The sequence below is a fragment of the Pithys albifrons genome, chromosome 4 (assembly GCF_047495875.1).
Source record: "Pithys albifrons albifrons isolate INPA30051 chromosome 4, PitAlb_v1, whole genome shotgun sequence".
Taxonomy (NCBI): domain Eukaryota; kingdom Metazoa; phylum Chordata; class Aves; order Passeriformes; family Thamnophilidae; genus Pithys; species Pithys albifrons.
The window spans coordinates 63,697,472-63,722,312 of record NC_092461.1 but is presented as its reverse complement, the minus strand read 5'-3'; the positions used below and the strand labels follow the sequence as shown (position 1 = coordinate 63,722,312).

The window sequence follows — 24,841 nt, the reverse complement described above, 5'->3', positions numbered from 1 at the left end:
AATCCTACCAGGTTTCTAATGCTTGCTAATTATTACTGGAATGCCACAGATAACTGGAGACAGTCTTCACATTGATGAGTCTTGTAGCTCTACAATTTAATGTTAAACTTTGTTCCAAGTATTGAAGAAGTTTTGTGGCAGTGTGTGGTTTTAATTTTTTTTCCTGCATGTGCATATTCTGTAGGAATGAGTACCTCATTCTGGAGAGGATGTACACTGTCCAGACCCCTACCAAGGGTCTGATGAGCCCAAGATTTAGGATAAGAAAGTTTCCATATAATTGAGCAGCTCACTGTGTTCCCTCAGAGAAGAACTTAGCTCAGGCATGAAGTTAATGGTGATTCATAGCTACAGATGTTATTGTTTCAACTTTATGTTTTTGGAGGTACAAGAAGATTATAACTCTTAATATGCTTTCCTTTATTCTCTGCATCAAAAATGAGTAACAGGAGTGATCCTGAGACCACTTATTTCATTCACTTGATAATCTTTCCTGGGACAACACTTTTTTTAGTTTTTTAAAAGAAATTTCTCCTGTGAAAAGTAGATTAAATAATTGTTAATGATACTTGAATCTCAGTCTTACACTTCTGTCTTTTTATTGAGAAAGTGTTTTTTGTTTTGTTTTGTTGTTTTTTTTTTTACCAGTTGCCTATATGAACTGGGCTGAATACTTTAAAGTGCAGTTTCAGTAAATATTTTATGTTAGACTTTAGACCTCATTAAAACCATTGCTTTCCCTAAATGTGAAGAGTGATCTGGGGGAAGGTCCATTTAGTTCTGTCTTAGACCTTGGTATAGGTTTGTCTAGGTCTCTGAATAGTGCATTATAGTAATATATAAGTTTAAGTAGCCATAAACTTATATAAATATATATGCAAGATATAATTGTATTATATATATTATATTATAGCATATATAAATAATATGTAAATAGATATACTATGTTAAGTATAGTAATTTGGATTATACCTTTAAAGATCATATTAAGAAAGCCTTAGGCATTAACAACCCGTAAGGTTATTATTCTGTCTTCCAACTGTTAATGTAAACTGGATGTAAAATAAAGAAATAAAATGTCCTATATCTTCTTCCTTTTACATATTAACGCTTTATATTCATTCTGACCACTAGGATCCTCCACAGCCAAGAGTTCCTTCTCCACCTGTTCCTGCTAGAAGAAATCAGTTACGTTCATTAGGTTGGTATTTGTCTTTATTTTAAACTCACTTTCTATTACAAAAAAAAGTTGTTCTCAGTTACAGTTCCCTTTCTTTCCTGCAAAGGAATAGTCTTTTAAAATTTACATTTCTTTGTGGGTGTTATCTTTGTCCTAATAATATCAGTGTATTAGTATGATATGTCTGAAGTGTTAATAGAAAGTAAAAATGCATTTATTATGTATGTTCTTTAGGAAATGTTTTTTGTAAAAACTCTAATAATGGAATAGTCTGCAGAGGAAGTTCTGGATCTCTCAGTCAGAACAGTGGTTACCACTGTGACCAGAATATTGCAAAATGGGAGAGTTTTGGATTGGCTGAGTAAGGGATTAAACCAGCAATGTGTTGAGCATTGCAGTTGTAACTCTTAAATTCTGCTTGTGCTTCTTAATCTGCCTAATCCTCTGTTTGTTCCTCTTAGCTTTCACAGGTGGTTTTAAAATTTAGCTGTGCTGGGAGGATCTCCTTTGCTTTTTATATGCTAGTTATCTTGGCAGTATTTGAGTGGAAACAGGGCAGTCCTGTGGTGTAAAGGAGAGCACTCTGGACTCTGAATCCCAAGGTCCTGAGTTCGAGTCTCAGTGGGGACCGTCCCCTGGCAGTTCAATGCCTCCCTGCCATCTGATCCTATCAGATCTCTGATGCTCAGCAGGGTCAGCCCCGGTTAGTACCGGGTGCTGTGACACTCCTGAGGACTTCCCTGTCACTGTCCAAGCTCGCTCGGCCATGGCAGATGGACCTCAGGACTTAAACTGTGAGGCCAGTTTTGCGCATGCTGTGCCTCACTGCACAGGCTCGAAGGGCACACCCACGTGGGGAGAGCCCTTCCCAAATCTTTGTTCATGAAGTCTGGCCATACATATATTTGAGTGGAAAGCAGTAATTTTTCTTTTGACTCTTTTTTTACAAGTATATAAGAAATAACTTTGGAATGTAACAGTAAATGATGTCCTACAAATGTTAGCCTGCACCAGGCAGTACCTGGGGCCATTCTGAGGAGTTGTGGCTTTTCCACTTAATGGAAGGGAGAGTGGTTCTTAATGCAGCCTTTGGAAATTGATTGACTCAGGCTGTGTGTCATGAGATAAATGAAGACATGAATTAAGTCTTGTGTTTGGGGATTTAAACTAGTAAAATTTCCTTCACTGCTGGGTTCTGGACAAAGACTAAACGTCAGTAAAATATCAAATTACTAAGCATGTTATTTGGAAAATGAGGAACTTATTAAACTGATTTAACTTGTGGAGGAATGCTGTTCTGACCACAGAAAAACAGCTTAGACCAAAATTAGGTCTAAAACGTCAACATAAACATAATTGAAGTTAGAACTCTTGACTACTTAAGAGAGTCTGCACTGGACAGACAGATATCCCACTTCTGAGAGAGGAAACAGAAATGAGGTTGTGTGCTTGCAGATACCACCTCAGATCCTGTCATCTCCCTCTGGACCTCTGAGGACTTTGTATGTTTGCTTATTTCAAAATAAGGCTTTTACTGGCAATGCCCTCTTGCTGCAATTTCATAGCTTTTTCCTTTTTGAAATAAACAATTTCCAGTGACATTTGGATGCTTTCTGCTATTCAGGGGATCTGGTCCTTGTGCTATCTCAAAGTATAAGCTCTGACCTAATTTCTAGCATATGAAATGCTGTGATTCTTGTGTTTGTACAGTCCTTTTTTAATTAACATTTAATTATCTCGTTCTCCTTTTTTTCTTTTAACTTACTATTTATGAAATGGGCAGAAAAGCAGCTCTGACACTCTTTTGTTTTTAAATTATTTGTGCTAAATTCCAGAGGAAAGAAAGAATGTGATTAATGAATTATCAGAGATGAGAAAACAGCTTCGTAGTGAAGAGAGGCGACTGCAGGAACAGTTGCTAAATGTGACCAGTGATGATGATGTACCAATTACACGGTAAAAATTTCTTCTTCACTTTTAAAAGTTAGATTTTTGCACAGGAACTTAGAGCTACTGTGTATTATTGTGTGTATTAGTTGGCCAGTATACGTAACTGAAATGAAAATATAAAGATAGAACTTGTATATAAGATTTTCTTCCTTTTTTTTTGTAATGTGTTTGATTTTTTCCCCAAGAACCTTGAAAAATTTCATTGTAAGAATGGCTGTACCTGTAAGATTGAAAGTTGCAATTTTCTGTCTTGGAGAGAGGTCCAAAACGAATGTGTAAGGCAGACTTTTACCTCATTACCTTTTTTCTAGGGCATAATTTGTGCATGTAAACTGCAGTACTGCTGCTGCTGAACATGTTTTTGGATGCCATATTGCTGTGGAAGTACTTAACTTATTTTTGAAAAATCATACCCTCTTTATTTAATAAAACTGGTTTCCTTCCAAAATGTGTTAGTTGATCATACCAGTTAGTTGGAAAAGACTCATGTGATCACCAGTCTTAGTCCTACTTCAAAAGTATGAGGGATTTTTTTAAGTAGCTTATCTCTTTTTATAAAACAATGTGCAGGGTCATTACTTTCAAGTTTATTTTCTGTTTTGATAGCTTTATTAAGAATAAAAGATCTAAATTTTATCAATATTATATTTCCATCCAACTCAATAATATTACAGTGTTAAATTGTACTCTTGTTTTACAAACTTTTCAAGCAGGAGGAGAGAGAAGAATCCAAAGGATATATTTGAGATGGCCAGGCTTCGTCTGCAGGCTCCAGTAAGGCGACCCTCATCCAAGGAGGCACAAGATCCTGTCAATATACAGAATATCTGGGAATTTAATGAACTTAAATACAAAGGCAGGTAGATCTTCTTGTTACTGATGAAGAAGGGTAGTGAAATATCTGTTCTTTTCCTCCACCTTCCATTCCACTCAGGATTTAAAGTCAAATATAAAGATCAGACTCTTCACAGCTACTGCCCATATGACATACTCGGTGAATGGGATTCTGTGTGTGTCTCTCTGTGTGACCGTTCCTACACGTGCATGGAATTCACAGTATTGTAATCTTCTAGTCCTTGCTGCTTAAACTTCCTCTGCATTGGATATTGTGGTGTTACTGAAAGGAGACTGACATGGTTTTTATTTTCCCTACCAACAACTTACAATTCTGTGTAACTCTTTTTTCTTCTTTACCAGAAAAATGTATTTTTAATATAGTAAAATTGTGAAATCATGGTTAAGTGAGTCACCCTCCTGGCCACTGTCTCCATTATTTTTAATGTGATGTTTTTATGGCTTTTTATCTGTTGTTTTTTTAATGTTTTTCAGATATGTTTGTTTAGGGAAAAAAGTGTAAATTTCCTTTCTTTGGTGTAGATTCTGACTCGCGTGTGGGTTTGAGGCACATGTATCCTGATCCCCCAAAAGATGACCAGACTCTAGAGATTCAACAGCGGGCACTGTTGAGAGAGCAGCAGAAGAAACTCGACAGAATGAGAATGAGGAGAGAAACAGAAGGTAAGGAATGAATGATATGAGATAAACAAAAATTATTGAAATTGTGTTTTTTATTTGATAAGAATTTAAACCCAGCAGGTCTAGTTTTACTTCTTTCAAGTTCACTGCCAGCTCTACAGCATAAAACAGTAAAACATTGGAATGCTGAGATTCTATACTAATGTGAGCATAAAAAAAATTGAGTGTTTGTGGGAGCTTTGTGATTTGTATTTGGTTTTGGTTTTTTCTTAATTACTGTGACTATTTCTCTTTGGTTCCCTGAAAGTAATTTAGCTAGTGCCTCATACTTCAGAAAAATGCAAGTGAAAAGTAGTTTTGTTACTGTTTTTTAAAGAATACTACAGAGCAGGACAACTGTTTAGCTGATCTGTGATTAAAAACATTACCACGTAAGTTCCTTGAAGCAATTCTTGAGTTCTTACTGAGGAAGGAGATGGCTTTAAACTGTGAATTGATTAAAATGCAGCTGGTGTATCTTCACCTTGCTCTCCTTTTAATGGATTAAATTTTTTTTATTTCCAGAATCTTGGCTTGAGTATTTAAAAGTTTCACAAACCTGTATCCATACACAGGCTTTGCTTTAGAAACCACATGTGAGATATTGTAACTACTTTGAGGCTCCAGAAGGAAAACGTTGCTTGTATTGCTTAATAGAGATGATCCTAAGATAGTAAAATATTAACATCCTAACATGGTAAAATATTTTGGCTGCATATTGCAGAAGCAGCAAAATGTAAATGTAATGCCCTTTTTTTGCATGCTGCACTAAATTCCAAAGGTAAGGTTCACTGAGATATCTTTTACAAACAGTCATAAAAGGACCAAAATCTCCAGTTATTTGGGTTTATATTTAAAAACGTGAAAGTTGCTTCAACCTTTCCAAACTATACAAAGGAACTCAGTTTTGAGTGTAAGATGCAAATTTCTCAGAAAAGTGTTTGCCTCTGTCATTCAGGCTGGCCTACCTAAATTTTTGAAGAGGAAGTAACTTTATTTCAGTGATGGCTTAGCCTTTGCTAGCAGCCAAGCACTCCCACCCAGCTGCACTCCTGCTTACTTCCCCTCACTCCTGCCCCTTGGTGAGGCAGTAGGGGGAACAGGAAGAACAAATCTTGTTGGCCAAGGTACAGACAGGGATGTTGACTCCCAGCGAAACAGACCTGTGGGCAAAACAGACCTGACTTGGGGAAAATTAACCTAATTACTATAAACTTAAGTATTTAATTACTGACTATGAGTAGCGTGAAACAAAAAGACCCACATCTTTTCTGGCCCCTTCCATATACTCAGCTTCACTCCTTCACTCCCAATGCCCCTGCTCCCTTTCCTTGGTACCACCACAGTTTGTGTTCAGTCCCTGTGATGATGCAGTGAGTGGTGTCAGGCTGGGGAAGGTGGTTTCTCTCTGCTGCTTCTGTCTTCTTGCACCTTTCCATCTACTCCACCATGGTCTCCTTCAGGAGCTGCAGGGGAATTGCTGCTCTGGCATCTGGAGAATCACCTTCCTCTCCTTCTCTGACCTTGGTGTCTGCTTTTTGTGTGTGCGTTCTCACTCCTCACTGCCATGCTTTGTTTTGCTCTTTCTTAAATATGTTTTCAGAGGTACCACAGGCTTGACAGATGGGCTCAGCTGCAGGTCTGTTATGGCACCAATGGTGCCTGGCACGGATAGTCCACGGCATCTCCTCACAGTGGCTACGCCTGCCGTCCTCGTCTTGCCTCAGTCACCCATATGACTGGCCCTTAGACTTTCTGAGCCTTAGAGATGAGGTGAAAGTTGGACATCAAAAAAACGCAAAAACAAACACATGGGAGAAAAATAGTTATACCTTTCAATATTGCTTTAGAAAAATGAAATCTCTTCTGGTCCCTGGTTGTGCTCTGAGGCTTGTTCCTGTTAGCTGTTACTAGACCCAGATTAACAAAACTGTTACCAGGGTGTGAAAGGTCACAGTTACTTGCACGGTGTTTTGTTCAGTATCCTGTTGAGTGGTAACGATGATTCCTTTTCTGTGTTGGACAGATGTGCTGATGTTCAAAGCATTGTGTGCAATTGCTTATGGATAATAGAACACCATAGTTGCAAATATGTGCATCTGTGGCACTTTCTGTGTTAATTACATAGTTGTGAATGTAATTTAATGTCTAAATGGAGTGTATAGGATTGTCTTCAGTCTTATTCTCTGTGAAATTGATTGAAATGGTGAAAAATAATTCACTGGCTTCAGCTGAGGTTTCTCTGGGACTTGGTTCTGGTTTTCCACCGTATTTTTTTAATAGATCAGTCTGAGAAAGTTTTCGTTTAATGTTTTCTGAAGAGCAACCTCCACAATCTAGAAAGCAGATTTGCTTTTTTCATTAATTTCAAGCACATGCAGTCATCTTGGGCATCTAGTAATGCTAAATAGGTAGTGGTGGCTTACATGATGACAACCTGAAGAGGCCTTTCCTTGGACAACTTGGATTAGTTGGTAGACAAGCAGCTGATTTTTATAACAATTTTCTACTGGTGCTTCTAGAGGATCCTTGAGCAGCTTTTGCTCTCTCTTTCTCTCTGCTACTGCTTAACACCATCATTTAACTTTATAGTCTGTCACTGAGTACTGAGCAATAGAATTACTTGCTATGTATCTATTTACAGTTTATTTTCCCCAGAGACAAATTCATCATCCCATCACTAAAAACAGATGAGTGGTTTTATTTTCTGATTTAAGGCAGAAAGAAAGATGAATTAAAGCAGTATGTGCTTTAGTACTGTGGGCAAAATGTTGTGATTTCAGCTGTATTGGAAAAGGTGTTTTTCCACACTATGTATAAGTGTTCTTTATCTTACATGCTTTTTATACAATTTCCCCTCTGTTTTTTTTCTTTTTATATAAAGGAGAAATATGTGGACTATTAGTGGAACTATAACCTGAGAAACTAGTGATCTTAAATGTCCCAAGTTTTATATGTTAGTTGTATCCCTATAGACAAGGCAGTTTTTTGCAGACTTCTGGACAATTATTTTGGGGGATAGGAGGAAAAGACAGAGGAGCAGGTTTGATGTTGTTGCACTGCAGTGCTGGGCTCTGCTGGACTGGAGCAGTATGTTGGGAATGGACTGATAGCCCACGTGCTCTGGTTTTTGATGCTAGACAGGAGGTCAACCTGTACACTGTGTAAGTTTGCTAGACAGAGATGCAAAAAACCAAAAATTGATTAAATATTTTATTTGAAAACTTAAACTAAATAAGAAAAGTAACTTCGATTTTGCTGCTTTGCATTTCCAGCATGCATTAGGTCATTGTTACATTAAATTTCAGGTTGATTCTCTGTGCTCTCCAGAATTGAGGTTTTTATCCTTAGACAGGTGCTTTCCTCTGAAACAAACTCTTACTGAGTTCAACCTCTCCTTGAAAGCTGCAAGCTGAGTGTGCATTCACTCTTGGGGCTTTCTGCAGGCCCTGCTCTGGTTATTACACCCTGACAGAAGCCAAGAGAGCTGATTTCATGAGCAGAGTTGGTTGTGACACAGCACCCTCCTTGTTAGTCAGTTGGATTGTTGCTATGTCCCACCCAGTGGAGAACATCATTAATCTTGAGCTCTGTTGGTACAAGTACAACTATTTGGCTACACAAATATGCCTATTCCTGGCAAGCAGGTATCAGGAATATAGAATAAATATTTTTTGAGTATCCATGAGTAAAGCTGGTGTAATATTTAGCTTCACTGCACATAAATGAGGCTCCTGACTCTTATCAGTCTAGCCCTTGACAGACTGCTAAAAATAATGGCGAAAACCAAATTTGGGTCAGGAAATGTATGGCTTGAGTGATCCCTAATTGTGGAAGAAATAATTCATTTTTGGCTCTCTAATTTTTGGTATTTGATACAGAATTGGTTTGTGTTTCTAATTGGTTCATATCAAGCTTAAACAAAAAATGAGAAATTAGATTTCTCCCTATTTTTGGGATCTTTTGTGTCCTAGCTGGGAAGTTCAGATGAAGTTTAAAGAACTGCACTTTAGCACTAACAACCTCTGGGATGCTGAATACCATTATTTTCTGCTCTTTTTTAATTCAGAAATGTGTTTCCTGTAAGAAAAAAATGTGATGCACAAGATTTAGTATGTGAAGATGATGGCAGGAAAGCCAAAATACAAATGCTAGGGAAGGGAGGATAATCTTCATTAGAGTAAGAAGGCCATCAACTTGGAGATATTTGATACACTTTGGAAAATAGATTTCTGTCTAAGTGGTTTTTCATCTGCAGTTTCTTAACCTGTTGGGTTTTATGAGTACCACATCCCATTTGCATTAGGATTCAGCGGTGTGCAGAACACAGGACAAAAAACCCATTTCTCACTAGCTGTGTGGCTGGATCTTGCTGAAGATGCAGTAATTCAAACAATAAAGATCTTAAGGTATCAAAAAATGAAACATAAGAGAAAAAAAGAGAGAAACTAAGTATTCATGCAGCAAACCTTTGTGTCTCCAGGTGTTGCTTTGATGGTTTCAACTGTGTTGCTTTCCCACAAATTGAGGATTTTTTACATTATTCAGTCAGTACTTGGATGTGACCTTTCTGTAACAAGTGTTTACAATATTGTAAACATGCCTGAAAAGTAGTTCTGACTGCTGCAGTATACAGAAGTTTTTCAGAATTCACCATAATTTAATGCAGTTCTAGCATTTAGTGAAATGTGATTATATCCTTTAAAAAATGGTTTTCAATAGCCACAGAAATAGTTATGCTTCCTTTTTCTGGATAACAAGGAAGGTTCTGAATAAGATGAAAAACAGTTGACTTTTTATTAGTGATGAACAATAGAGTTATAGTGTGAAATGAATGTGATTGATGAATCCAGCCTTAAGGGCTTGCACATGCTCAATTTCTCAGAAATAATACACTACAAATTTCTGTTTGATTTCTCTGATTAGACTTAAACTTACAGAAGGAAACTGGAATAAATGCTGCATTCAAATGTTTTAAAAATTCATTTGTTTGTTACAATGTATGTAAATTTAAAGATGTAATGCATACTTCACTTTTGTAGTTGTGTATTGATAAAACTTTAAATATGTTTTGGCATTAACTGTTTTTTTGTCAACACTGTCCTTTTGTCTTTTGCCTGTGTGGCTTTTGTCGATCAAGATGACTCTGCTTCTGACAGCTACCCACAAACCATGGGACTGGTAAGAATAAAAGAGAATTTTATTATATTGCTTTTTCAAGAGTGAGAAATATTGTCTTTGACTGATTTAGAGAATAGAATTTCACTTAAATAACAAGACTGCAAGCTTGCTTACTCCTCTTGCTTGTCCAAACAAGAAGTAACAGCCTCTTTAAATTGACATTAACAAAACTTGACATACAAGTTGCTTATGTTTGTATATAGAGATAGCCTGATTCTTCAACTCCCTGCCTTTTATATTCATTGGTTCTTACTTTATATTCATACAATGTTCAATTGCTGCTGGTGGGGATAATTAGTGGAAAAAGACAAGCCAAAATCAGTTGATCCAAATTCAGGAGGTTCAAGTGATGGACTTGGCTGTCAAGAATTAACTCTGTTGTCTCAGATGGGACGTTTATTTTCTGGCTTGGTGAAAAGGGCAAAGTAAAGTGATATCAAACTGGAATTTTGTACTAACCCAAACTAAAGAATAACAGAGTTCAATTGTATTTCATGGTAATGTGAAACCAGATAAAATAGGAGACTGTGCAAGAGCAAAGACATTAACCTTGAGGGGAATACTAACTAAATGCAGAAATGAAACATTTTTTTATTTAAAAAAGTAATCATCTTAATGCACTTTATAGTTGTAATTTATTGCCTGAAATTCTCATTCAGAGCAATGCTTTGCAGTAAAAGATTTGTTTTCTCTTGTTCTGTTTCCTCTGATAGTTTCTACTGCCTTGATTTTAGAGTGGTTTTCAACATAAATTATTCCACAGTAGAATTTCTGTAACAAATGTTTGCAACTATAGAGTGAACTAGAAGTATTGGTCTTAGTGCTTGCTCTTACGTTGAAGGAATTTGTTATTTTAATGCTTTAATGTCAAAACTTGAATGTGGTTGGATAAGTGAAGCATAAGGAATCATTCTTGATGTGATCGATACTTCTACAGCCCAAGGTTCAAAGCTCCCTTTAGCACTGGCTGTTCTGAAACTCATGTGGAGAGTTTCTCCATGGAAGAATCTGTGTTGCACAGATCACCACAACAGCTCTATGTGTGGCAGTTTCAGCAAATGGGATTAATACAGAAAAGTAAAAAAAACCCTAATGCTTAGAAGGAATATGAGTTATTTGAAACTATTGGGTTTGTGGAAACCTAAAGTGAAGAGTAGTAGAATATAACACTGTAGAGGTGCTCTTTACTTTCCAGAAGTTTGGCAATTAATTTACATTAATTATAATTTGGCTCCAGAAATATATTGTGGCCTCAGAATTTCCATGTCTTCTGTTTCACTTTTGTAGTTCAGGAATGAATCTGAGGAATTCTTGAAAAATTCACTGTTGGAATCAGACAGCGCTTTTATCGGTGAGTTCATACCATGTTGTGAGTGTACAAACATGTTAATGCTGTGTCTCTAAAATGATTATTACTGTTTTAAAAGTTGCGGTGGTTGTGGCTATGGTGTTTGGTTGAAAGTATTAGGAAATTATACCTCTAAATTAAAATACAAATATTCATGAAATTGTACTGCAATAAATTTGTGTAGATCACCCATAAAATTAATGATGCTGCCTGACACCCGTTTACATCTTGTAATGAGAAAACACCTTTCTCAGCTCTTTATGCCTTGTCCGGGATGTTAGTCTTGTCAAGGAGCTTTTTTTGCCACCTTCCCACCTTTGATAAGAAATAGCTAATATTTGTTCAGCAAATGTGTTGCAGTGGTAGAATATGCAATGTTCTTCTATTGTTCTGTGGCAAACAGAATAATTTATTGTCAATCATAGCTTACAATTGCAAGCTGTCCACAGTGAAATATAATTCTTAGACAGTGATTCTTGTCATGGTTATTATTTTGATTTATAAGCATACTCGATTTTAAATATGATTATATGGGTGTAATAATTCTTTCTAAATCACTTTCTAAATCACTTTTCACATATTATTTAATTTAATTTGCAACATCATACTTGTAAGCATTGTCACTTCATCATCTGAAATAGATGATTTTTAGTTTTAAGATTTTTGTATAGAGAACTGCCTCATATTGTCTTATGTCTCCTTATTCAACCTTCATATGCATGTGTGTAAAAGTGCTGTTTTATTTCGAGTCACAAGAAATAATAAGGCTAGAAGAACCAACCAGCTCAGGCCTCTACACATTATTTTTCCATTAGCAGGCTTTACAGTATCATGAAATTTCCTTCAATCATCTGTGGGAAATCATCTTACAAGGTTTTTATTCTTTGCTGTGGGGGAGATACAGTAGAGTCCTGCAAGTACTTTTAATGGAAGTAGATGATAAACTGATTATTATTATTATTATCTCTGGCTTTGGCTAAAAACAGAACTTTTCATTTGAAATGTATTCAGGCTTATTCTCTTGGTGTGCAAGTCCTGGAGTAGAGGATGGAACCTGGCACTGGGGAGGGCACAGGATGGGGCTTTCAGCCTTGTTCAATGCATTTAGTCTCTCTGTAGTCTGCAATGCCTTCTTTCTTTAGGGTTGGAATAGCACAGCCCAAATGGTGAAAGGATGCCTTAGGAGACCCCATCTGTCTAGAATGTGGCCAAAAATCCCATCTCTGACAGTAGCCAGGACAGGCTCATGGAGAGGAATATTGGATGAGAGCAGACATGCAGGGCTCTTCTAGATTCCAGTGACTTGTAGCTCAGAGGCTTCCTGACTCAAAAGCAGTGTGACTGCATTTAGTGAGTCTTGCTAAGCTGGGCCTCTAATGGGTTGTCTTTCATGAATCAAAATAATCATTTTTGTATCCTGCTAATTGTTTGCCATCAGCAGTATTGTGTGGGTAAGTGTCCCCACTATGTCCTTTCATCTGCTCTGAATCTGCCACCTGTGTAATGAGGTGCTCTTGGTTTTATTCACCACTTTCACAAGGGTCATGTTTTTTATACTCCTCTCACCCTTTTCCTTCTTCTCCCCATCCAGCAGGTACTTGCAGCTTACTGAGGTGGTGGGTTAACCTGTGATATTATCTATTCCCCCTTTGTTTTCTGTTTTATTCCCAGGTCATTTATGACTGTGATGAAAACCATGTTCTCAGATACTGAGCTGTAGGCACTAACTAAAACTCTGTTGTCCTTTGCATTATTTTGGCTTTATAAATGGCTATTACAATTCTGAATGTGAATCTGGTGACTTCCATCCCTGAAATGAAAAATAAAAACTGCCATTGTCTGTGGGCTGCCTTCTTTGTGAATTGTGCTGCTCACATTGTCTGAGGGTCTTTCGTGAAATACCTGGGGTATATTTGAACAATATTTTTCATTTCCTGAGAAGAGTGTAACACCACCCTTTGTTTTGGTTGATTTTTTATATGGTTTTAAAATCCAACTCAATTTTGACATCTATTATGTCAGTGTTACAAACGAATTGATCTCCCAGGGCTCAGAAATTTGAGGCAATTGGGAATAAAGAGGTTTATCAGTTTCTTTTTCCCCTTTTTTGCCTCACTGGACATGCTCAAATTCATTAGTGTCGATGCAGTGATTTGAAAGCATCTCTGTGCAGCAGTTACCTGAATGATAGATGCTTACAGGAAGGGGTGGCATCTGAAGCTGATGACACACTCATGGTAGAAATAAATTCCACTTAAGCTTGTACACTATTGTCATAAATTCACATGGTTAAACCATTTTTGTATTTTGTGTAATAGCACTATTTTGAATATAATGAAGTTCAACATGTTTTGTAACTAGAATTCTGATATGTGGATTGTTAGCCATGCACCATTTCAAAATTAAGCTTTGATTTTTTTAATTGAAATATTTGTGATAAGAGCATAAGTACCTTTGGTGAAACTGGGGAGGCAGAGAAGAGAATAAAATTTTAATTTTTAAGGAAAAACCTATTGGTAATACAAAAGAATTTTAGAAAATATCTCTTCATTGCCCTGAATTTGTTCGATATCAATCAAATTTATTTTTCAAACCTGGGTGTTTTATTTTTCAACCAAAATAATTGTTTAATTGTTACTTTTAGAATTTACACACGTCTTTCTTCTTAATTCTTTTACTTAATGTGTCATACTAGACTAAGCACCTTTCCAAAAGGTGAATTTGTTTCACAAAGAGTTGTTGGTGATAGTGGATTCTGTACTGGTTTTGCTGAGCAGAGTTGTTTCTTTTCCTGAGAGCCTCAGTTCCTGAAGGTGCCAGAGGGCCTGAACCAGGAATCAGAGCCCACTGTTTGCACCATCAGCAGCAAAGTCATAAACCAGCCCCCAAGCACTGGTTACTGGTCCTGGAGGAAAAAACCCAAACCTGTTTGAACAGTTTGTATTTAAAACAGTTTTCAGAATCAGCAGAAGGGGAAATAGACAAAACAAATGTAAAGCAGAGGCATCAGGTTAGGGTTCATTTATATTATAAAAACAGATTACGCTCCCCCAGCTGTAATATGATACAGGTAGGATCAAAAAAATTAGTCATTTATTTTTGTATGAACAGATTCTGACAGTTTATTACATGCAAGGCTGACATATGACCAAGGCTGTGTGATGAATACATAGATTTGTGTTACCATATTCAATGTAACATTATCTTTCTATGTAATGTTATTATATATTCTACATAACATATTTGCATACATAATTTATTACATGATTGTATCTTTTTATGACTGATTAGCCTGGTTTTCTGTTTCAAGCAGAGATACCACACTTGTTTGAATATGCATTTTATGTAAAGGTCTAGGTGTAAACAAGATTTGATGAAGTGAGGTGGGTGGTGAATTGCAGGATGTGAAATGCCTTATCCTGATATATGTCTTAGAATCACAGAATGGGGCCTTAAACATCATCTCGTTCCAACCCCCCTGCCATGGGCAGGGACACCTTGCACTAGACCAGGTTGCCAAAAGCCCCATCCAGCCTGGCCTTGAACACTTCCAGGGATGGGGAGTCCACAACCTCTCTGAACCACCTGTTCCAGGTTTATCTCAGAATATTTCTGGCCTGTGCTTGAAGTTCGTCCCTTCCTGTCATTGTGGTATCTTGTTCTTTTGTCTGAGTCTGAATTATCACTGGCCTTGTGCAAGATGTCCTAATGAATACATTCCTTGGATTCCTATGATGAAGTCAAGTACAATGTATCGGCTCATTTCAAACATAAGCAAGTTTGAACAATTTCTGGTATTTTAATTTCTTTGAAAATTATTTTACCTGTTTTTCCAGGTGCTAATGGGGAAACATTTCCTGCCTTAGAAGAAGTTAATTTATTACCACAGCTTCCATCTTCTGCAAGGGAGAGGAGACGAATAAAGCAGAGAGCTTTGGAGTGTGCTGTACGTATGACAACTGGATTGGCTTAAATGGGAAGGTGCACCACAGATCTAATGTCAGACAGTTGTGTAGTTCTGTTCTGTAGTGACTTGGTGTTACAGATCCAGAGAGAGTACATGTGTAGCTATGTCTCTTTTAAAAAGGTTGCTGTTTAACTGAAGGAACTGTGCCTTTTTTGCTTTTCTGCAGGAGGATGTTCCAGCAGGCCAGACGCTGCTGCTGCAGCCTGACAGCCTTCGTGTGCATTCAAACTTCAGCCTCGATGCTGATCAGCTGAAAGGCAAGAATGAAGAACGATTGCACAGACTGACTGAGCTCCAGCAGAAATCTGCTTACTTAGGTATGCTCTGTGTAGTAGGGATAATGTAGCGATTACTAATTACCTGCAATAATTAAAGAAACAAATAATAACAGGCTGCATATAGTACAACAGTGAGCAACTGGACCAAACATTGGAATTATTTATAGAGCTCTGTAGCTGCTGCAAGGGGTTCCCCAGCAAACTTCAACACAACTCTTTTAAGAGTAAGTTTAGAGGAGAGTAGTAGAAAAAGATACTCTAATTCCTGTGTGATCAGCCAGTCATACTTGTCCTGTCTGTCCCACTGCAATGTGTCACTGCTGGCAGCAGGATGGGGATATCCAGCTGCACTACTGCAATATTAATGGAAAGAAATGAAACGCCTGAGTGATGGTGATGAGGTGCTGTGTGAGTTTATTGGCATTCCTAGGAATCAGATGTCTGTGGTACAACCAGCATGAAGATATGTCAGAAAATTGTGTCTGATGAAGTACTTCAGTTTCTAGTTAATGTAGTTTTCTAGTGGTTTGTTGGTATGAGTGTTCAGTGTTTGAGGTTGATATGGATACCTCTTTCACTGGACACACACTTGAATTCATCCCATGTTTCTTGTGATCATATAATACATCAGACTGCGAGTTGTTTTGGAGCTTCTCCATAGGCCGACTGCCTGATCCAGATCCCCTTTGTTTATGAAGTACTGATCATGGCAACCATTAATGGCCTTTAATTTCTCATGTGGATTATGGGCCAGATTCTTTCATATGAGTCTGAAATCTCCCTTTTTTTAGGAGGTGGTTGCTATGCTGTATAGGCAATTCCAGTATCAGTATCCTTTGTATAAACTTAATGAGAGTACAGATGCTGGAGTATTTTTGATTCTGTTGCTATGGGTACTCTTACAAGCACTTCATCCTTTTTTTGTTTTTTTTTAACCATCTCTCTGTGATTTTTAAGTCACAAAAACCCCTCCATTCATATTCATTTTTTTCTATAACCTAAATAAATGCTTTCCTAATTTTACTCCACCCAGGTATTTTTGCTATGTAAACTTCTTTTACTTCTCTGTGCTTATTATCTTACCTCTTTTATAATTTCACCTCATATCCTATGAACTACACTGGTTATTTTGTTTGCCTTCTGTTTTTCGTGGTCTCCAGAGCTTCAGCCTTTAGTATATACTTTTTATATATGTGTGTATATTTACATATATGTATGTAGCTTGTTTTTTGGAACACATGGGGACCATCACTCATCCTTAGCACATGTGCCTCTTGGAAAAGTAGCAAGATCCTCTTGCTCAGCTGTGGCCATTCAGGCTGCATTGCTGCCTGCCCTCCTGTTCCCTCCTCATGCTCAGGGACATTACAGAAAACATGAGTGAAGCCAAGTGGTTTTATTCCTTTTCCACAACAGTTTGACAGAACCCCTCTGGCATCCTCTTGCTTTCCCAGCACCCAGGACTGTTATGTCTCCTCCACCCTCAGAGACACTGGTGGGAGAAAACAAATCTGTCAAATACATAAGTAAGGAAATGTAACTGGGTATCTTCCCTTTAAATGACCAGAGATGGCAGTTTACAGGCTTGATACATTCTAAATGCTGATCCTGTTGGCTCAGTAAGGAGACTTAGTCCACAGCAGTTCACTTACCCCTGTGGGGCTGATGTGGGAATTGTTAAAGCCACGCTAGTATTGTTTTCTTAATTGGAAACTTAGAAAAAAGGAGCCAGGCCTCCTCTGCTGTTTTTACCCATTCAAAAAAAAGCTATTCCCATCAACATAGACTTGGTGAATACTTCAGGCAACAGAGTCTCTCTCAGCCAGCAGATACTTCTCCGGAGAGCAGGGTGTGCATGTCCCAAACTTCATAAACAAGAGCAGGCTCAGATACAGAAGAGGAAATTCTCACTGATTTGGGCACATTAGGTATGTGGCTGAGATCTTGCTATATGTAAGAGAAGTTGCCTAAATTGTTTGAGTCTTTTTTGGCATTCCTCTGTGCCTTTAAGTAAAGGAATGCTGGAGCCTGCAATGATCTCCAGCAGGCAGCAGCACTAGTTTCTGGTAAGTGCAAGCAGGCAGGAGACAAACACTGGTGTCCACTCGAGGTTGCTGAAGGAGTTTGTTCTCACTGAGGGGTGGGATGTGCTGCAGTTGGTGTTTTGGAGGAGTCCAGATGCCACTCAGTTTCTAAATCAGTAGTCCATGCAAAGGAAGAGCTCTGCTTATGCTCAGCCTGCAGATACAAACTGAACTATCAAGTGGCAGCTCCAAAGAAAATTCTTTATATGTGTCCCAATTAAGGACAGGTTTTTATGGAGTACATAAAGTGTTGAAATTTATGATGAAGCAAGTTTTGCACTGTAGCTGATCTGTGCTGCTTTCTAAAAGCAGCACCAAGTGAGTCTGATAAATGTTGTGGCATAGCAGTTGTTCCTGCATCTGACATCTGGAAAGATCTAAAGGCTTTGTCTTTAAGGGCAGTAATAGTTTAGCATGGGGAAATGCAGCCTTGTGGCCTGGATGTCCACAGTTTGTCTCTAAACAAATATGTTACCTTATTTTTATTGTCTCTAAGTATCTTCAGTAAGCAAAGAGAAATTTAATTTTCTTTAGGTATTACTTTTCTGCCATGTGCTGTTTTTAACCCCACCATAACCTAAGTATGTAAAAACTCTGGTTCCAACCCACAGGGGAGTTCATCTGACCCAGGATTTAGGAGACAGAGAGATTCACTTTCCCACCTTTTAGCACAGAGAGAGGGAGGTCTGCTCTCACTTCTGATGTTACAGACAGGTTTTGTTTTAACCAGACGAGGAAGGCTTGGAGGATGATCAAATCACTGTCTTTATGATGTGACAGAACTAATGATTTGCTGCCAAGTTCTTTTGGAACAGAAAGTAATTGGCATTTTGTTTTGGAACCTGAAATCCAACCCTGGGCGTGAAGAGAAAAACAGCCTTTGCTCACAGTGTATGTGGGGCTGTGCAGTTTCTGGCCTTCCCTTCACCCTCCCTGCTGCTTCTGCAGGACCTGTGCTCTCATGCCCATGTTTAAACCATCAGCTTTCAAGGTTTAAGGAGAAGCTTCAGAGAAATTTTAGTTTAAAATCGAAATTTCAAAAGTCAACATATTTTCCAGAATAAAAGCCTTAAATTTGGGAAAAGCATCTAAATACTTTACTGGCACGACATGAATTGTCAAAGTGAATTATTTCATCAGTAAACAATACACCATTCTGTTACATTTTGATGAAACTAGGATGTTTCTGCAAAAATTTTGTAATCTTTTTCCTGAGTCAGAGTCTCTAAATATTTTTCTGCCCCTCTTAAACACACACCATGAAGCCAGACCCCTTCATTTATGTGACTTGGCTTTAAAAGGGAAAACATTGCAATTTTCAGTTGTTCTAGGTGTGTGCCTGAGGGTTGTGTAATTTTTTGGTTTATATATGTAAAGTGTTGTTAAACCAAAAAATGAACAGTGCAGAGAAATTTAGTAAAAATTCATGTTGTTTGCTAATCCACACTAAGAACTATTGGTTTAAAGAGTTAGGTATGTATGATTGAAACAAGAGTAGCATTGAGAGGGATAACCCCAAATTCAGAGGCAAGGCAGTTCTAGTTTCTGTTTGTTGGGGTTTGTTTTGTAGCTGGAAGATCAGAATTTATCCAGTTTCAGAGTGACATTGCATTGAGGTTATGAGCTGTGCTGGACTATGATACGCTCACTTGTGTTTACACTGTTAACCCATGATAAAATAATTCTGTCTGAGTTCTCTGCTGAGTAAGAGACATATATACAAAAGTGTCAGGCCATGGCACTGTAATTAATGGCCTTATTTTTACATCCATTTTTTCAGGCATATATGCACTGACAGATTTGACTTCTGCCCATAATGGGAGGTTTTGGGAAGGCAGAACCATCTCTCAAGTCCACCTCCCTTTGCCTGTATCACCCCCTTGTTGATCTGGCAGTGGGGGTGTGGAACTGTTGGGGCCCAGCTCCCCAGAACATCAACAAATCTGTGTTAAGTAAAAACAAATGTGATTTAAAAGCATTATTTATGCACTTTTTGCTGACAGTTATAAGCCTGTCCAGTGTTATGGTATGATGTGATAAACCTCTGTCCTCTTTATCATGTGTGTTGCTCTCCTCTCCCAGGTGATAGCATTTCCTTGGGAGACATGGATGACCTCCTGAAGCGCCCTCCATCCCACACAGGCAGACGCCCCAGTTCTGTTGACACCATCGCAACAGAGCCCTGGCTGCGACCAGGAACGTCCGACCCACTCCAGAGGTTGGTGGCGGAGGAGTCCAGCCCGGCAGAGCTGTCTCCGGAGAAGGCGCTGCCACGCGGTTGGCAAGGGCTCTCCACCGCGCACGGCTGACTCCGGCTGCAGGAACTGGCTGTGCCTCGCAGCCGAGGGACCCCCCAGCACTACTGCACTTTCCAGGGCCTCTTCCATGTACAGAGTGTGGGGTGTGTGTGTAATTTAACATAGCAATAATACAGAATCAGACACTGCAGTGCAACAGAGATGTAGCACAGGGATGTTTTCTATTCCAGGACTTGGGAGGAAGAGCTTGGCAGTTTTTGCACTTTTTATACAACTTTGTTTCAACCTCAAAGCTGGACTTGACATAAACATGGAGTGTGGGGTGTGTGTGTGAATTTGGTATGAAATCAGAGTTATTTTTTAGCTTTATAGTCAAGCTCCCAAACTGTGTGGAACTGGAGTAACCCAACAGCAGAGAGGCGTTAGCTTTTTACCAGAAGAGTAAAATAACTCTGAGAGGGACCTTTGCTTTTCATATATTGTGCATGAAAGTGCAGCAAACACTTTAATGAAAAAAAATTATTAGCAATGTGTCGTACATTCCCTGACTTATGTGCTGCAAATAGAAATATTTATGTTTCTGATTGAAGAGTTAATAAAGTATTTTGTTACTAAAATTATTTTTGTTACAAGAACTGTGAAAGCAGACTCCAATTTTATTATCATTTGCTTCAGCTTACATTTCCTCATGAACAAACTGGTACGTGAAGGCTGTCTTCAAAGAAACAGGAAAACATGGAAAATTTGTAGATTAAAAGCACAGAGCTTTAACAAGGACATGTAGATGGAAGTAAAATTTTGGGAGTTCAGTGAACTGAAACACCAAGATGAACAAAGGGTAAGGCTGTGACCTTCCTCTTGGTTAGGAAATTCCCACCCAGAGGCCAAAGCTTAACCAGCAGGGAAAACAAAATCCCACTGATGAAAACAATGAATTTGTAAAAGTATCTTTAATTTAATTTTACTAAATGTCACTTTAAAGCTCTTGTAAATCTGCTTGAAGGCCACAGTAGGTCCCCAATGACAGCAGTGCTTGCACAGAGAGATGTACTTCAACCTTGTGCTCAGCTTCTTCAGGGGTTTTGCATGTTCTTTCCCAGAGAGGACTTGTCAGATCTGGCTAATTCTTACCCTGAATCTCTGGCTCAGCAGTGAAAAGGCTCATGATGTTCATTGTGTGTGACAGCATTGGCCATTCATACAGAGGCTTTACTGTAATCAAAGACCTGGGCTGGAGCAAGTGGGATACAAGTTTTATCACCAAAAGAAGCATAAAGTCATTGTTACCCTAAGAAACCATCGTCATTTCACTGATGGAAGTTTTTTTAAATGCCACAGCACACCACAGGATTCCTTTCCTCCAGTTCAAGGCCCCAACCCCTTGTGACGTTCAGATCTGCTTAATTTTTGATGCAGATTGAACTACAAGTTCGAATCATTCTCTTGAGCAAAATTAAAACTCAAACAAGTTATCTGTAAATACCAAAACCTGATTTTTATTAATTGATTGCGAGAGAGATGCGAAAGGAAAAGAGGAAAAATAAGAAAAGTTAGGAAAAATGCTTAAGATTATGTATAGAAGCAGAGAAAAGATACCACCATGAAAAACTACTTGAGTGCCTTATCGATGTAACTGAGAGGAAGGGGGGGGATGCAGATGCTCTCTCTGTTTCTGCCAGGATGTTATCTCTTGGCTGCAAGAGGATGGTGAGTCTTTGAAATGCAAAATGCAGTTATTTCCCCTCACGACCGGACCGGCTGGCTTCTGGGGTAGCTGCAAAAGAGGGTGCTTTATTTTAGCCTGTAAGAGAAAAATTCAGAGAAAGGATATACCTCCACAGAGAGTCACAGACTATTCAAGCTGGCAAGCAGTCTCGCTCTAGGCCAATGCCCTCTCTCCAGGCTGACAAGCAGTCTCTCCTTCGAGTCAGATGACGGCTGGTGGTGTTGGAAGAAAGGCAAGACGAGCTGAGAGGAGAGATCAGAAGAAGACTAGGCGAGGCTTCCTAGTTTCTCCTTGTCTCTTGTTCCTCCAACTTCTGAATTCATCTTCAGGTTTTTATAATGCTTTCCCAATCTCTACACATGTTTTTTGGCACGTAGTCAGGTCCAGATGTGGGAAACTGACCACAAAAGCAGGATTTTCTGGCAGGAAGTATTTCCTTGAGAAAGCTTTTCCACTAAAGCTGACATAGCAATGTTAGCAGAATGTATTGAGAGGCAGAAAACAATGGAGAAACATATTTTTGACTTGTTTACACGCTACATATCCCACCCCGATGATTCGACATTGTTCTTCGGCACATCAGTGTAGCTTTCCTCAGTGGTGGTAATATGAATATAGCGGACAGAGGGAGAGAATGAAATAAGCAAATGATTGATCATGCATTTAACTAGGCCAATGCCAATAATTAAGAATACAATTCCAATGACAATTGCTATTCCAATTTGTATAATCCATTTTCCCCATCCCGTGAGTCCAAAAGAGTCCAGGATGTTAGTAAACCACGATTCACTAAACACTTCATGTGGTTGCATTGCATAAAACAAATTTCTAGTGTGATTACTTATTTCTCTCATTGTGCTTCGTGCTTCTTCAATGGAGGTTGAAGCATTATAAATTGTTATACAGCATTCAGTTTCTGACAAATTTAACATTCCACATACACCTTGTTCTTTTAACAGTAATGTATCTAATGCTAATCGGTTTTGCAATGGCATCTTAGAAGTTTGCTGGACTTGAGTGTTTAATTCTCCAAAAGCATGCTGTTTCTAATTGCTTAAAACACTTAATTGCCAGGTAATATCTTCTAATATAAATTGGTGTCTTTTTAAGGTGACAAAGGGGGTAAAGAAATTTTCAAGAAAAAGGGAGGCTTTTTGTCCAGTTGTATAATAATCTGGAAAGTCAATTCCTTTAATTGCCCATTGTGGTCTTTGTGTTGCTTTTGGAGAGGGAATAACACTGCGTTGGTGACGTTCTTTAAACTCTTTAGCAAAAGTAAAGACACGTCTGGGGCAGAGAGAGGGAATTCCCGGTCCACACCTAAGCCCAGCATGCTGCTGTAGTGACAAATGCGAATAAAATTTTCTATCAGAGCACCCCCAGGCCATTCCCAGAGGGGCTATATATTTTGCAGTTTTACAATCAGTATTGTCCACATGATTAAGGATGGTGATTTTAGGTTTAGTATTTATTGGAGTACCATGGATTGGGTAGTGAGTATAGGGAATACCACAGTGATTAAGGAGATATTTGGAGGTTGAGTTACAGGATTCATCCTGATTTTTCCAGCCTTTAGAGGGGTATCTCCAACAAGTACACGTCTCTTATTAATGTTCTAATTCTAAGCATAAACCAGGTTTCTGGGGGATCTCCTGGTCCTTCTTTGCATGTTATAACCTTTGAGCAATTGAATAGAGGACTGTCTTCTACTTGAGACACAGTAAATTTGGGTTCTTTAAATTTGGATTTAAGAAATTGTTGTACAGACCATGCCCACATTAAGTTTTTTCGGTCAGTTGGGGTTATATTTGTTATATTAGGGAGTTGTACACACCAGGAGGGACTAAAAATTGTGGCATACTTACTTTCATATACATCTGGCATGTATAAGGGGTCAAAGAGGGGATCCCATGAATAAACAAGGCAGGGTTGTCTAGCACTGTATTCCTCAAAAGTTATTGTTCCAGGTTTAAATTCACCTTTACTTGATTTAATAGATGGGTGAGGGGATTCAATTTGAGATAAGATAGTTACATTTACTTCTGGACGATTAGTTTTGCAATATTTGCTGTGTGACAACCAGTTAAGAGTTATATTAGGAGGTGGGATATAAGTTTGGTATAGGTCATGCACTATAGGAATACCTTTCCAGAGTATTTGAGCTCCATTGGTCTTGTTTGTCCACTGCTCAGATAGGGATAAAGGGGCTGTCACACTTGTCATGTTAAAAACAAAAGATAAGTTCAATGGTATCATAAAAAACCACAATCCTTGTTCAGTAGATTCAGGTAAAGTGATACAAATACCTTGATCAGTATGATTCCATATTTTTGCAAACCCTTTGATTAGTTCCCAGGCAAGATTTCTCTGATTTTCACCTTTAACAGTTAGTTCTGATGAGCATACATACAAGGTAAATAACCATACAAACACAACTAACAACTTATAACTACAGTTACCCATAAACTGAAACATAGTCCAAATCTGAGGTTCTTTCATTCACCGTTCTGAAAGATTTTTTTTGTTGAACAGTTACCTGTAAAAGAAAAAAGAAAAGTCTGTCTAGCCCCTTTTTAGGGCTAACATTAAAATGTAGGAACAATCCATCGCGAGCTTATTTGGTGTTCTTTGCCATAAGCATCTTTAGCTTTCCAGGAGTACATGTTCAAGGGTGTGTCTAGTGCCATCGGTACAGCTCCCACGGTAGGCAGTTCTACTAATACAGGCTGTCCAGGAAGGTGAGAGGGTTTTTGATTACTCTCAGGTTTTGATGTTGCTGGTAGCAGAGAGGGAGGCTGTGGATAAAAAGCTGTGAGTCTGGGACAACCATTTACCCCCCATCTGTCATTTATTACTTTTACAGCATCACAGAGTCGTTCAGTCCAATTGGGTTTTGAGGTTTTAGAAATCGTTTTAGCAGGCCATTTGTTCTCTCCACTATGCCATTTGCTTGTGGATAATAAGGTGTGTGGAATATCCACTGGATTCCTTCTTCCTTGGCCCACTCCTGGACAATAGCAGCTGTGAAGTGTGACCCGTTATCTGATTGGATAGATACAGGTTTTGGGAAAAAACTGAACCACATTTTAAGAGCTTCCAGAGTGTTTGTACTGGTTGCTCGAGGGAAAGCTTCTGGTTGCACCAATCCTGACCTAACTTCTACTCCTACTAACACATACTGTTTTCCCTCAGATTTTCTAAAGGGACCAATATAGTCTATTTGCCATGTGTCCCATAGACCTTTTTTGTCTCTTATATGTAACGGGGGTTGTCCTAAAGGGTGACGCTCAAGTCGGGTTCTGCACTGCTCACATGAGGATATGCAGCTGCGGCACATCTCTCTTGTGACCGGCC

The 24,841-nt window shown here is 38.5% G+C and overlaps 1 protein-coding gene across 9 annotated transcripts in view; it reads left to right on the top strand.

Moving 5' to 3' along the window:
• Window positions 1-20,398, top strand: part of CSPP1 (centrosome and spindle pole associated protein 1) — a 63,499-nt gene extending 43,101 nt beyond the window's left edge. For 8 of the 9 annotated variants that reach the window (XM_071554409.1, XM_071554404.1, XM_071554406.1 and 5 more), the window contains 9 exons: window positions 1,135-1,201; window positions 3,016-3,136; window positions 3,841-3,986; window positions 4,508-4,648; window positions 9,786-9,826; window positions 11,114-11,177; window positions 15,011-15,120; window positions 15,308-15,458; window positions 19,586-20,398. In XM_071554409.1, the coding sequence (XP_071410510.1) occupies window positions 1,135-1,201; window positions 3,016-3,136; window positions 3,841-3,986; window positions 4,508-4,648; window positions 9,786-9,826; window positions 11,114-11,177; window positions 15,011-15,120; window positions 15,308-15,458; window positions 19,586-19,812 (1,068 nt within the window). In that variant the 3' untranslated portion in view covers window positions 19,813-20,398. The remainder of the gene's footprint in view (window positions 1-1,134; window positions 1,202-3,015; window positions 3,137-3,840; window positions 3,987-4,507; window positions 4,649-9,785; window positions 9,827-11,113; window positions 11,178-15,010; window positions 15,121-15,307; window positions 15,459-19,585) is intronic. The other variant, XM_071554401.1, reaches the window with a different exon arrangement.
• Window positions 20,399-24,841: the final 4,443 nt, after the last annotated feature.